The following is a 12,903-nucleotide window of genomic DNA, read 5'->3' as shown; positions in this document are numbered from 1 at the left end:
AGCTGAGCAAAGTAGCGGGTCTAGTCGTTCGCTGTATTACTCTTACTCAAAGCTGTGATTACTGGACCATCTGACCATGACTCTCCAAGTAAACAATGAGTGTCACCTGTTTATGGGGTCACCTCACCAACTGAGGAGGTTTCCCCTAGTCTTGGGAGAGTAACTGCACCTGAGAGTTTGCCTCCACAGACCTGTGCCATGAACTGTTTCTTTGGCAAATTTCTGAAAGCAGCATCTTGTATCAACATAAGCCACGTCATGATGAGAACAATTATTTGGCACTAACACTGACATTTTAAAACGCCCATACATACTACAATTGTTTTGCTTACAATTGTTTAGCTTCTTAAACATTAGAATGACAAATGTAAATATGAGGTATGGCACTTTTTTCTCATATCAGATAATCAAGAGTGCCTAGGAATAACAGGCTTGAAAATAGAAAGGTATTCCAACACGTCTCTGTTATGTCCAGCTATGAAAACAAAGCAAAACCCTGGCTCGATTCTTCCTTTGCTAAAAAATGGAGTCATTAAGATATTAAACACTTAATATTTTCCATATGGATAGACAGGAGGAGTCATTTCAGATAGATATCTCAGGAGAAATTATTGTTGCTTGAAGCAGAGGACTGGAGGATTTAACCCAAACCAGAAGCAGATATGAAGTTCATGGGCGGTGGGGGAGTTGGGCACGAATGACCATTTCTTTGCTAAGGTGATTTTTTTAAAGCTTGTGTAGTCCAGTGGACACCCTCCCCCCAAGGAAGGGGCTTAAATCTAGAATGGGGTCAACCTTCACTTGGTCATCTTTTTTTTTTTTTTTTTAATAATTTATTGTCAAATTAGTTTCCATACAACACCCAGTGCTCATCCCACTTGGTCATCTTTGACCCATGGTGCTATTCATTTCTGCTTTGGAGATTGAAGTGCAAGTTATAGAGTTTTGTGCTTTGGAGATTAGGAAACCATTTTTGCTTTCTCTTTGAAGAAGTTTTGGCTATGTAATTATTCTAACAAAAAATGAAAGCTGAGCTATTTCCCTTAGATACAATTTTATCCCAGCTCACTCTGAGTATTTTTTTCTCCAGGAGTTTGCTTTTCAAACCAACAAGCTTGTTAAAGCAGCTAATACAAAATCAGCTTCTGATAATGAATTATAAATACAATACAAATGCTAGAACTGGAAGGGGGCCTTGCTTAGAAGTCATTGTCTAATTCCTACAATTTACAGATAATAATTGAGACTCAAAGTGTAGGCACCATATTTTTACACATTCTAACAAGAAATTTCAACTTCACTATCTCTTTTTAAATCAAGGTTTCTGAACTTTGGAACTTACCGAGATTTAATTATCTTTTAATCCCCACCCCACCCCTTTTTTACTGATCTCGTATGCTCAGAAATTGATTTCTTAAAAATCAAATTTTGGTTGTATGCAGAGCAACACTCTGATGTCCGTGTTAGTATCTCAAATATGATTCAGCTTCTTGTGATTTCTTAGACCTTATATGTCAGTGAAATTCCTCACACAAACCCTGATGAAAAATACAAGGACTCTACTCAGTTTGCTATAAGGAGAATTTCACAAAGACACAACACATTCTTCTAAAAACCACATAAGCAGGCAAAAGTTACAACACACAGAAATTATGAAAATTATATATTTTATTTATAGTTTAATCACAAGAACAATTTTTTTGTTCAAGATGTAAATACATACTAGAATAAACTCTGTAGAATATACAAAAAATACATACTTTTCCCATGAAAAATTTCTTTATAATAAATAGAAGGGAACACGTGTGTGGCTGATCCTGATAATGCTCCGTGTCTGCTTAGGTTTTCAGTCTGTTGATTTATTTTTAATCTCTTGAAAGACTGGGGGAGTTCCTTCTCCCCTAAAAGGTCGAGATAAATAATGCATGAAGCAATCCTCCCTCCTGATTTTTCCCTTTTCCTCCACATTTTTCCTTTTGATAGAGAGTTCAGCCTAAATTTCCACGCTTGCATTCAATCATTACAAAGCCTACAAATTATACAATGACTTCTAACCTGGCCCTCTAACAAAACAACTTTTTTCCCCCTTATAAATCATAAGAGACAGATGGCAAAATGGAGAAGAAAAAGGAAAGAGAAGGACGGGACAATAGGCATTGTGACGAATCTGGGAAACAGAACAAAGTGCACATCAGAGAGGGAAAGTTTGGTTTGACAGGTGAAATTCCCACAGCCCGCAGACAGCAATGGGAATAAAGCAGATGCCAGCCATTGCAAATCTGTGGATAATATTATTACCGGTAAAATCATTCAGATGCTAAGATACATTTCTTTCTACTCGACATTAACATCTCTATGTAGAAGCAAAGGTGAAGAGATCAGAGGAACCAGTTGCATTCCCCCTGGGAGATTCACACGCACTGCGCCGGGTCCCTCTGGTGTTACAGAGAGGGGGAGGAGCGTCAGTCCGCTCTGCAAACTCTTTAGACTGGCCACCTTCTTTGCTTCCCAGCATCTTTTTAGCCTTAAGAAACGCCCTCCCCCCCCCCCCAACTCTACCATCCTCTTTGACAATAAGCTCCATCACACCTTCAATAAATTAGAGACCGTCTGACGGAAGGAAACCCTTGGCCAAGGAATGCAGCAAACAACCCAGGAGTCAGAACGGCTACATCTGCCCTGCGAAATGAGATGGTTTCCAGGGCATAGAAGTGGGGACAGGAGAGGGGTGGGAGGGCCTGGTCCAGGACAGGAAAGGGAACCCACTAAGGCCTGGCGCGGGTAGCAAGGATGGAAGTTCTAGATACAGTCCCTGACTATGGGGAGGTGAGGTGCGTAGCGGTGCTTGTCGGGAGGTGGGGGCTGCCAATAGTCCATGTCAGAACCAGCCGGGCTGGCAGGAGATAAAGTGCAGCTGTAGGGGGAGGTGGAGTTGGAAGACGCCGAGGAGGACGGCGCCGGGCTGTTGGTGCAGCTCCAGGTGGAGGCAGGCGACGGACTGTCTCCGCTGCTGCTCAGGGAGGCGCTAGCGCTTCCCGGACTCAGCAACACGGTCTCGGAAAAGAGCGCCCCCGGCAGGCCTCCGCCGCCACCCCCGCAGTGGTCCGCCAGGCGAAGGGTCTCGGTAAGCGCCCAGATATAATTGTGGGCAAAGCGCAGGGTCTCGATCTTGGTAAGCTTGGCGTCCTCCGGGAACGTGGGGAGTACCTCGCGCAACGCGTCCAGCGCCGCATTGAGGTTGTGCATGCGGTTGCGCTCACGGTTGTTGGCCTTCAGTCTACGGGTCTTCTTGATGCGCTGCACGGTCTCGGCTGTCTTGGCGCCGCGGGAAACGGCCCGCGCCCTGGAGGGGCGCCGCTTGCATTCATGCACCAGACCCAGCAGCCGCGCTGGCCGGCAGCCCTCAGCTCCGGCCGACGGGCCGCCCAGCCCCCCGGGCCCGGCCTCGGCCCCAAGCTGCCGTCGCGCCCCTCCCGACGCGCCCAGCTCCTCCTCTTCCTCCTCGTCGGCGCTGGACGACAGTGGGGTGAGGGCAGCCGAGGCGGGGGAGGCCGAGCCGAGCAGGACCAGCACGTCCTCTTCCTCCTTCAACTCCAAGGTCTCGGATTTGACAAACATCCTACCGGGGAGAGCGGGGAGGAAGAAAGAACCAAACGAGATGTAAATACAGGAGCAGAGGCACGTTCTTGGTGCCAGCGGGAAGTACTCCTGCGCGCAACCACGAGGACTGGTTCGGAAGGGCGGCGCCAAGGAGGAACGTAGTTAGGGAAGAGACCCCGCCAGTGCTCTCCAAGCTCAGGAGAGCCCCTCGTTGTGTCCCCGCTGCCAGCCAACAGGGTCCCGCCCTCGGCTGGTCGACCTCGCGGCTGTGTTCCCGCCCGGAGAGAGACAGCAGCCCCTGGGACAAAGATTCTGTGCCTGCAAAGGGTGCTCGGACGTGGTGGAACAGAGTGCCGGAAAAGAGTGCCGGAAACACCCTTCCAAGTTGGAAGACACCGGCGGATACTTACGTAGTTCGCTCCCTCAGCGCGTCTCGGCGAAGCTATTACTTTGGCGTGTGCTGCGATTCTCCGCGCTGCCGGGAGCGCAGCGCTGCGTCCTTCTCTTAGCGTGAAAGCGGCGGATCTGGCGCGGCTCCGCGGGGGACCTCTCCGACTGGCGAGTTTGCCAAGAGCCCCGGAGGCCGCGGCGATCCGCCCGGGTCTCGTGTGTTGTGGTGGTGGTGCGTGTCTGTCTGTCAGTCAGTCCTCGGCCGTGCAGCTCCTGGCACGCGACTCCCGGGCACTCCAGTTAAAGCGAAGCTGCTTGTGGTTCAGTGGCTGCGTGTCTGGCACACGACTCTCCTTAAAACCCCTTATATACCACCAAGAAAACAATCAGATCTGCCCCCAGGGCCCCCACCTCCCCCCCAACCCCTGCCGCCGCCTCCTCCTCCCCCCTGTGCAGGCCCCCCTTCTCCCCCGCTTTTCCCTCCCCCGGCTTATTCTTTTCATTGCATTATCATCATTCATTTCTTTCTCTTTCTTCACCCACTTCCCCCCTCCCTGGCCCTGCCATCCATCCTCCTCCTCCCATCGCCCCCCGCCTCTCTTTTCCCCCTTTATCTAATCAGCATAAAATGGTTCTAAAGCTCCTGTTGGAGCTCGAGGCTGCGGTCGGAGCGGCTGAAGCCGCGGTGGCAGCTTCAGCTCAAGCTGCGGCTGTTGTCGCCGCCGCTGCCCATTGTGATTGGTGGCTCGCGCTCGGCTGGAGCGTGCCGCTAATTTATTAATGAATGGAGGTCGCGAGGCGCAGCTGGCCAATCAGGGCGCCCCGGACTCCGGGAGGCCTGCGAGCCACGCGCACCGGAGCCCGCTCCCTTTCAGCAGCTCATTAGGGGCCGGGGCGCCGGGGGCCGTTGGGGAGACGGAGGCTACCTCCCCCCGCCCCCGTCCTTGCGGCCGCACCCCACCCCCAGCTCCGGCGCGCGCTCGCGCACCGCACCAGGCGCTGCCCGGCCTCTCAGCTCCCGGACGTTGAGCTCCGAGGAATTAGTTAATGGGGGTCAGAATCTCGGGGAAAGCAGCAACCCTCTGGTGCTACCCGGCGTCTCTTGGCAAAGCCTCTTAGGAGCTGTACCAAATAGTAAATTGTTTTAAAACGCATTCATTTGGTCACGGGAGGAGTGGGGTGTGGATGGCGAGTTGTGGGCACATGGTGGGCAAACGTGTTTAGGTTCCAGAGAGAATGGCGTAGAAGGGTGAAGGAAGAGGACGTTGGAAGATTCATCGAGGCGTCTCCTAGAAGGGGAGATCCAGTGCGGGAGCGGTAGATGGGCTTTTAGAGGATGTGAGAATAAACGCACTCACAGGTTAAAGCTAAAACCCTCCTCATTTTGCCGGTGACAAACGGAGTCTCCGGGAACCGACACAGGTTCTGTCTGTTCGTTTGCTTTGTTTTGTTTGTTTTGTTTTGGGGTTTAACCCCTCTTTACGGCAGAGCCAGACAACAAGGTGGCTTCCTTGCAAGGGTGGCAGCCAGCGGAGTGGGAGGAGCGGCCGACCTGCAGCGCCTGTGAGCGCCTGGGCTGAGCTGACATTTCCGTGACCTCTGCTCCGCGCTGGGGGGCGTTGTAGGGACAAGGGGCCCGTCCTCCCGATACTCGGCGCTTTTCAACGGAAAAATAGAGCCGAGGGCTTCTGGACTTCGGAGGGAACTTGTTCTGAATTGCTCGTCAGCCCTCCCTCTCTCCTCCTCCCCCACGCTCACGCCCACCCTCTTGTCGCCTTGACTGACTTTTCTTAGAGACAGAACCAGAGTCCCTAGAAGTGTGTGTGCCGGGTGGAGCGTTAGACTGTGCCAGAGTAGCTGACAAGAATCTGGACTGCGGTAGATAGGAGAGGAGTCCCTTGAGTTCCCTTTTGCAAATTCAGTTTAAGCAAGGCGTATTTGGAACGGTGGAAGTTGAAAAGTGACAAGAGAGAAAAGATTCTTGTCTGCAGGTCTCTGTGTCACTCAGGTTGTAGGAATTGGAAACAAATTTATTTCAGAGAAGGGCATGATGAAAGCGGTTGTTAGTGTTTTGGCATGGTTTCAATTTGTTTTATGTTTTCTGCATGGAGTAACAGCAGGATTGGAAGGTGCAAAGTAAAGAAAATGAAAATTAGAATCCCGTGAAAGAGACTTTTGCCCACTGCAGCCCTCCAACCTCCAGACTCCCTTCTGTCTTGAAATGATTTGAAAACTGCCACAATTTTCACTTTGCTCATTGATATTTGTGTTTCGCCTCTCTTCCCCTTGGAAAGCAAGTTCCCTACGCTTAAAACCATTATTTCTCCAGATGCCCCCTCAATCTTTTCAGAACAGCTTGATTTCATGTGTTAGCAGTGCAAACATTTATAAAGAAGAAAGACACTTTCAGTCTCCAGAATACAGCATCTGCCTCTCTCACACTTCTTCGGGTCTCTGATTCTGGATCATGAGCCTACAGAATCAGAACTTCATAAAAGAGTTTGATCAAGCAGAAGATAGGTCAGTAGTAAAAGTTACCAGAAGTGCTTTACTATGGTTGCATGTATATCTTAACATTATTTTGCAGGTGATGCTCACCGATACCAAACAAGTGAATACTCTTCGCAGTCCCTCTAAAAGAAAGCCTTCAAAGTCATGGCTAGCGGGTCAAGATTGAAGGAACACAGGAACACTGCAGTGGATGCAAGATTTTTGTGTTAATTTGAGTGAAACAGAGGATGAGAATGCTGGGTTCTGAGGAAACGATCAAAGACTGCTAAAAAGAAATACTGGGATGATGGGAGGAACCACGCACGGAGTGTCAGTCTTTAGATAGATACATCTCATGTAGGAGTTGCCCGCAAAGAATGACAAGCCAATTGGTTAATGTAACAGAAAGCAAAGGAAGGTTTATCTCGGTATCAGTAGAAACGTACCCTTTGGACAGGTTGTTGTAAAATTTTGGTTTGGCTAGAAAGTGCTGGGTCGATACGATAAAATATATTTGGGTGAAGAACAGAATCAGAATCCAGTTAAGAAGCTTAAAGGAAAATCTGGTAAATCTTGTATAACTCTACACAGAGATCAAACTGGGTCTAATGCTTAGTGCTAGTGAAACACACAATGGATTTCTTTAGTTGATTGTTAACAGCATTTGGGTGTCTGACTTCCCAGCTTTTATGTTCTCCCAGGTTTTATGTTTTTATGATGCACCGAAGGGGTGCATGCTTTCTCTTGTCAAAATCCAAACTTTCTACACCGTAAGAAGTTAATAATACATATTTAAGCATGTTCTGTGCAGATATTTAGTAAAGATAAAATATCATGAGGGTAAACTGCACATTTTGGATTCCAGAAATTTCCTTCAAAAGGGAAAATTCTGCGGAGAAACTTAAGGTTTCAAACATAGACGTAAATCAGCTTCTAATCTTTATAAATATAAGGATGTCATGGAGTTCATAGAATTTTATCTTTAAAATAAGGGCTTCTTTGGGTGTATGCAGTGGTGTATCTTAGATTACTGTGCAAAGTACAGAGTTTTTAAAAATCACCCTTTATATCATCTTGGAATTCTAAGAATTTTGGTTGTATGTTTGTGTTATAGCTTTCAAGAGAATCGTCACTCAGTAATAGAGCACTTCTGGAAATATTTCCCACTATGAAGAATATTATTTTTAAAAAGAAAAGAAAAGAAACAACTCCAAGAACAGTCTAACAACGCTAGTGAAAGTCCAGAAACCAACCATTCACACTCAGTTGCAGAATTCTTTTTGTTCAGCATTTTGCTCAGTTTTGCTGAAAGAAAGAAATTTTAATTTGTACTCAGATGTGCGAAGACGTGACCGACGCCAAATATCCTTAGCCGGACTCTTCTAGCACTCTTTTAACTTAAATAAATTCAAGAGGCACTTGTGTGGTCTAAAAGATTGTCCAGATGAAACGAGGCTGAAATGTTATGCGAAGGGGGAGGGGAGCGCGTGAATAGCATCAGTGAGGACGGTGACCGAGGGCCGCTCCTGTCCACTGCGTGAACTGTCCTGAAGGGTCAAACTGTTCATCTTCAGCCCTTCTTTCAGTGTGCAATCCTACTTTAAGAGAACAAAAGCTCAAAGCAGGCAGTTATCAAGAGATGGGAGCACAATGATTTAAACTCGTCCCTAAGCCTTCGAAAGAAAGGGGGTCGAATCGTGTAGGGAGAGAAAAGTGAAGTAAGGGGAGGGGTGAGAGGGTGGAGATCTTTAGAAAGTCTTTGTTGCCTCTAAGAAGCTTGAACTTTGAGGCGACCCAAAAGCCCTAAAGTTTAGGGTAGGTGTTGCTGTGGGGCCATAGGCTACATCCCATCCACACTTCGACCTCACAAGTGGCCAAAGAGGGCAAATGGTCTCCTCCCCAAACTCACGCTGCTGCAGGTGAATGCGGGGGTGAGGGTGGGCGGGGAGGCCGCGAGGGAGGGCTCTTTTCCCAGAGTGCAGGAGGAAAAATTTGCCTGCCCAGCGAGCCTGTCCCCCAATTCCCAGTAAACCACCCTGCCTGCAAGGAGAGGGAGCATCTACACCCTGCTAAAAGGATAGGGTGCCGTGCCTGCCAAAGGGATTTTATAGCCTAATGTCCTAATCCCCCGAGGGAGCGCTGAGAAAGGCGTAAAGATGGAGAGAAAAAGTTAGCCAATCCTGAAAATGGTTAGTTCTTCACTGGGGGCTGCAAACGCCGTTTCCAGGGCCGGGGAGGCCGGGCTGGAAAAGGTTAGCTTTCCTCGCCGAGGACTCCTCGCGCTGCCAGAGTTCGTTATTTGTGACGACAAGCGCTGGCAGCTAGTGTGAGCTCGGGTATATTGGCGGTCCCCTTCCGGGGAGCCAAGGAAGCCCACAGGGGAAAAAAAAAAGAAAAAACAAAACTATGTGAAATCACGCCCCACTTTCGTCCTGGACCCCTGCATGGATTTCCCAGTCTTCCCCGGCTTTCCCCTCGGATCCTGTCCGGGGAGGACGGGGCATCACCCTCGTAATGGAGAGGTGCAAGCTAGGAGCTTCACCGCGCCAGCGCCCCCGCCCCCGGAGAAATCGACGGGAGGAGATCCAGGGAAGGGTAGACCATCTCCCCACCCGACCCCACCCTACTCCCTGTCGGAGCCCCATTCCCGAGATCCTCGCTCCAAGCCCGCACAAAGTGCTTTGGTCCCTCAAGCCAAATATTCAGGGAACCCATCTTGACGCACGAGGTCGTCTTGAAGGCGGCGAGATCTGCCCGGCAAGCGAGGGGAGGCTCCCTTTCTTCCGCCCGGACCCTAACCCTGTCCCCATCAGCTCTGGAAAGGCAGTGCCCTACAGGCTTCTCCTCACTCCTTAAACGACCCAAGTGCCCCTTTGCTTTCCCAGGAAGGAAAGAAATCCCTGTTAGAAGATTTTGCCAATCCACGCCAGCTTTCTGATTGTTTTCTTCAGGTAAGAGGAAAAGAACAGCCGGCGCGTGAATGGGGACCTGGGGGCCCACTAGTGAAAGAAGGCTCCCCCACCCTAACCCTCCGTGCCTGCAAAAAGGGACATTGGCTATCCAGGGGAAAGTGCAAGAAAGAGAGCACTAATCGCTGAACCAGGAGACAAACACGATTACCAGCTCCGAGCCTTGAGTCAGAAAGTCTCATAGACTTTAAGATGTTAATCCCCAGCATAATCCTTCCTTTGGCGTGTAGGAATAGTGCAGCCACAAGAGTTGTTTTGTTATTTATATTGGCGTTTAATAAAACTCAGCCAGTGGTGAATGGGCTGCCCACTCTCCAATGGTAATTAATTCCCTATTTCAGTGACCCAATTGTCCTGGGACAGAGCGTTGGGCCCGTCCCGGTGCCCCGGTCCCCCTTTGTGCGGATACACGGCCCTCGTGCTTCAACAGCTATGGAAACTCATTCTTTTGATGTCATTCAAGGAGTTTTCCTTGGGCATCTTCTAAACTTCAAGGACCCTTTTCTTTCTCCGTTTCATGAAAAGCAGTGCGAGCTTGACCACCTCTGTAGAATTTAATGATTTGGTGAAAGGGCCCTTTGGGTTTGTATAAGGAGTTAGACTGAGAGAAAGGAAATTTGGCAGCCTGCTCCCTCGCCCGGACAGTACCGAACCTGGAAAACACAAAACTTATTCAGAGCGATGGATAAAGATCTGAAAGCTGATTTTCCCCTCTGCTTTCCCCACTAAAGAAAAAAACAGAACCCCTCAAACACCGAATTCTCTTCTGGAGATAAATGTATTTTTCATTGTTGCTGATATAGATTTTTGAAAAGGGTGAGATTGCACTAAATAAATTCGAATCTTTAGGAGAGAAGTTTCTTTAATCCTATCTTTGGGGAATAGGAGGATCCGTTTACCGCTTTAACTCATTCATTCAATCATCCCTCCTTCCTACGTTCAAAATACACTTAATGAGTACCCTATGTGTGCCAAGCACTGTACCAACCCCTGGGAACAATGCGACGCGCAAGACAGACACGATTTCTACTCCCATAAAGCTTGCATTCAAATAAGTAGGCAAGAAAAGAGAGTTGCAGAAATCAGGAAAACGTGTGTTGTGTGGACGATAAGACAGTGTTACTAGCGTCAAGAGAGAGCGAGGCTACGTTTTCTTTTGAGAGACCCAAAGTGTATTTTAGAACCCAAAACATTCGGGGTCGACCCTTGTCGCTGATGTATTCATTCTTTCATTGCCCCCGAGTCTCCTCGAGCGCCTACTGTGTGCCAGGCGCCGTGCAGGGCGCAGAGTACGCACCTCGAGCGAACCAGACAGCTGCGGCCGGCTCGGTGGTTGGTCACGTCAGTGTGCTAATGCCATCGCTGACACCGCACTCCGCGGAGCGGCGACGGCTGGGTCTCCAGGCCGGGAGGGGGCGGCCGCGGCGCGCCCGGGCAGCGCTCCCTGCACAAGTAGCTCGTCTATGTCTTTATACGCATTTCCAAAAAAACTTCGCAAGTCACAGAAACAATACAGAATTCAACTAAGAAAATACAGAGTGAACCATATGGCCTGGGTGGCTCGAGTCGGCTGCATTTTCCTCCAGACAAAGAAGGGATTGAGAGTTGAAGGAAAGGAGAAAAAAACCAACTTTCCGGCTGATGAAGCTGTTGTCTGGAGGCAATGATCCCAAATCTGAAGGCTTTATTCCGGCTCCGACGGAGACGTGATATGTCATATGATTAGCATCTTTCATATTTACAAGAGTGGTATGGGCTGCCAGTCTTGAGAGAAAGGCCAGAGAAAGAAGGGGGCATATGCTGAAATGGATTTTGCATTTGAAAGAGAGAAAGGAGATCGGATAAATACACTTAAACGAGGATTTCGTTTTACTCCTGTTGAGTTCTAATGGATTGTTGATTGAGATTTTAGGGGCCTGGAACCGAGGTGTCAGCAGTAATTTAAAGAAGGCATTCAGTCCCCCAGCGCCTCTTTTCTCCGTTTCCCCCTCCCACCCCTCCCACCGTCTCTCATTTACGCCTTCAAGCAGTACCGGGACGGAGAAGGCTTTTAAAACAAAACACAAAACAAGATCTCACGCGAGGGCTACATCCGAGGGAACGCGAGCGGCTGATGGGTTTGGAAGAGGCGCCCCCTACCGCCGGCCACACCCCCGGGGTCAGGCTCCCTTCCGGTCACCTAGAGTTAAGCGCAGAGGATCCAGGGGAGCTGGGCGCGCGGCGAGGTCCTGGCGCCCCCTGGCGGGACTACGGGCGGACCACGGCGGGGCCCGGGGTCCGCCGGCTGCAAACAGGACTTTGGGCTGTCCGTCACTTCGCAGTTCCTCTGGTGGTACCCTCTGGTGCCTTCACCTGGACTTGTTTTACAAACGCATGGCACCCGGCCACTTCTAACCATCAGACTCCAAAGCGTCCGTAGTGTGTGTGCGCCTCGCAGCCGAAGTAAACATACAAGGCACCTCCCCCAGCGATTCTGATGGCGGCCAAGTTTGAGAACAAGGGGGCCTAGGCCCCAAGACTTTTGTTTTGAGGATTTCTCTATTCACCAGCTAGAAGTGACGCCAAGATGCAGTAGACTAAGGAAAAGGCCTGAATTCCAGACTGTTGAAAGGACTTCATATGCACTTACTGAGCATACACTATATCTGTATATTATATAAAGGGTGTAGATGAATGTTTCTCCTGACACACAAAGAGCCACTTTCCAGACTCCTTCTCAGATTGCTTGCGGTTCCCCTAGTATATGTTTTTCTCTTCCAAATTGATATTCGATACACATTTTAGCTGGATATCATGTATGTTGGGAGAGGGGGCTATGAGGCACACAGTGCCAATTGCCTTAAGCTTCATCCCTTGGATTCAGAGGCTCAAATTCCAATTTCTGCTACCCATTTTCATTTCTTCCCCACTAGAATGTACTTGTCTTTAACTTTGTCAGGCAAATTGGACTTTCCCAATTGTCAAAGATAACTTAAGGACTTATAATTTTAGCACTTCACCTGTGATTCTTTTAAGTTTGACCATATTTACCAATGTAGAGTCTGACTAATAATAAGTTATAGTATTACCACAATAACAAAATGTCATGCAAACTTTAAAATATTTTTGGCAGATATTTCACCTTTAAAATCATGATGTAATTCTTAGTATGACTCCAGTTTGTAGACAATATGTATACTTGAAAGATTGCAGGGACATAAAAACACATCCTGGAAAGAAAAATATTCATAGTGTTTTTTTTTTGTTTTTTTTTTTTTTTTTTTTGCCATTGGGTAGTGGTAATTGAAATTTTCTTCTTTGTGTTTGCCAGGTAAATTTGGGGACATTTATAATCAGACATTATTATTTAAAAGCTAATGACCTTCTGGGGTTCACCTTTGTCTTTTGTAGTGTTTCTCAAAGATTGGGGGTAAATTTCAGATCAGAGATGCCTGAACCGGGGTGAGTTAGATCA

General features: G+C 48.5%; 1 protein-coding gene and 1 long non-coding RNA gene across 2 annotated transcripts; one reads left to right on the top strand and one right to left on the bottom strand.

Moving 5' to 3' along the window:
• Positions 1 to 2,569: 2,569 nt before the first annotated feature.
• Positions 2,570 to 4,348, bottom strand: NEUROG2 (neurogenin 2). The gene is made up of 2 exons (XM_042982691.1): positions 4,011 to 4,348; positions 2,570 to 3,619 (listed from the first exon to the last, which is right to left on the bottom strand). The coding sequence occupies exon 2, from the start codon at positions 3,616 to 3,618 to the stop codon at positions 2,800 to 2,802; it is 819 nt and encodes a 272-aa protein (XP_042838625.1). The 5' UTR covers position 3,619; positions 4,011 to 4,348; the 3' UTR covers positions 2,570 to 2,799.
• Positions 4,349 to 4,942: 594 nt separating this feature from the next.
• On the top strand, positions 4,943 to 7,676 carry LOC102956652. The gene is made up of 3 exons (XR_006216300.1): positions 4,943 to 5,124; positions 6,341 to 6,510; positions 7,595 to 7,676. It is a non-coding gene; the product is annotated as an uncharacterized LOC102956652 (long non-coding RNA).
• Positions 7,677 to 12,903: the final 5,227 nt, after the last annotated feature.

Source organism: Panthera tigris, chromosome B1, assembly GCF_018350195.1.
Source record: "Panthera tigris isolate Pti1 chromosome B1, P.tigris_Pti1_mat1.1, whole genome shotgun sequence".
NCBI classification, from domain to species: domain Eukaryota; kingdom Metazoa; phylum Chordata; class Mammalia; order Carnivora; family Felidae; genus Panthera; species Panthera tigris.
Note: the sequence above shows the minus strand (reverse complement) of the source record. Positions and strands in the feature narration are given on the sequence as shown.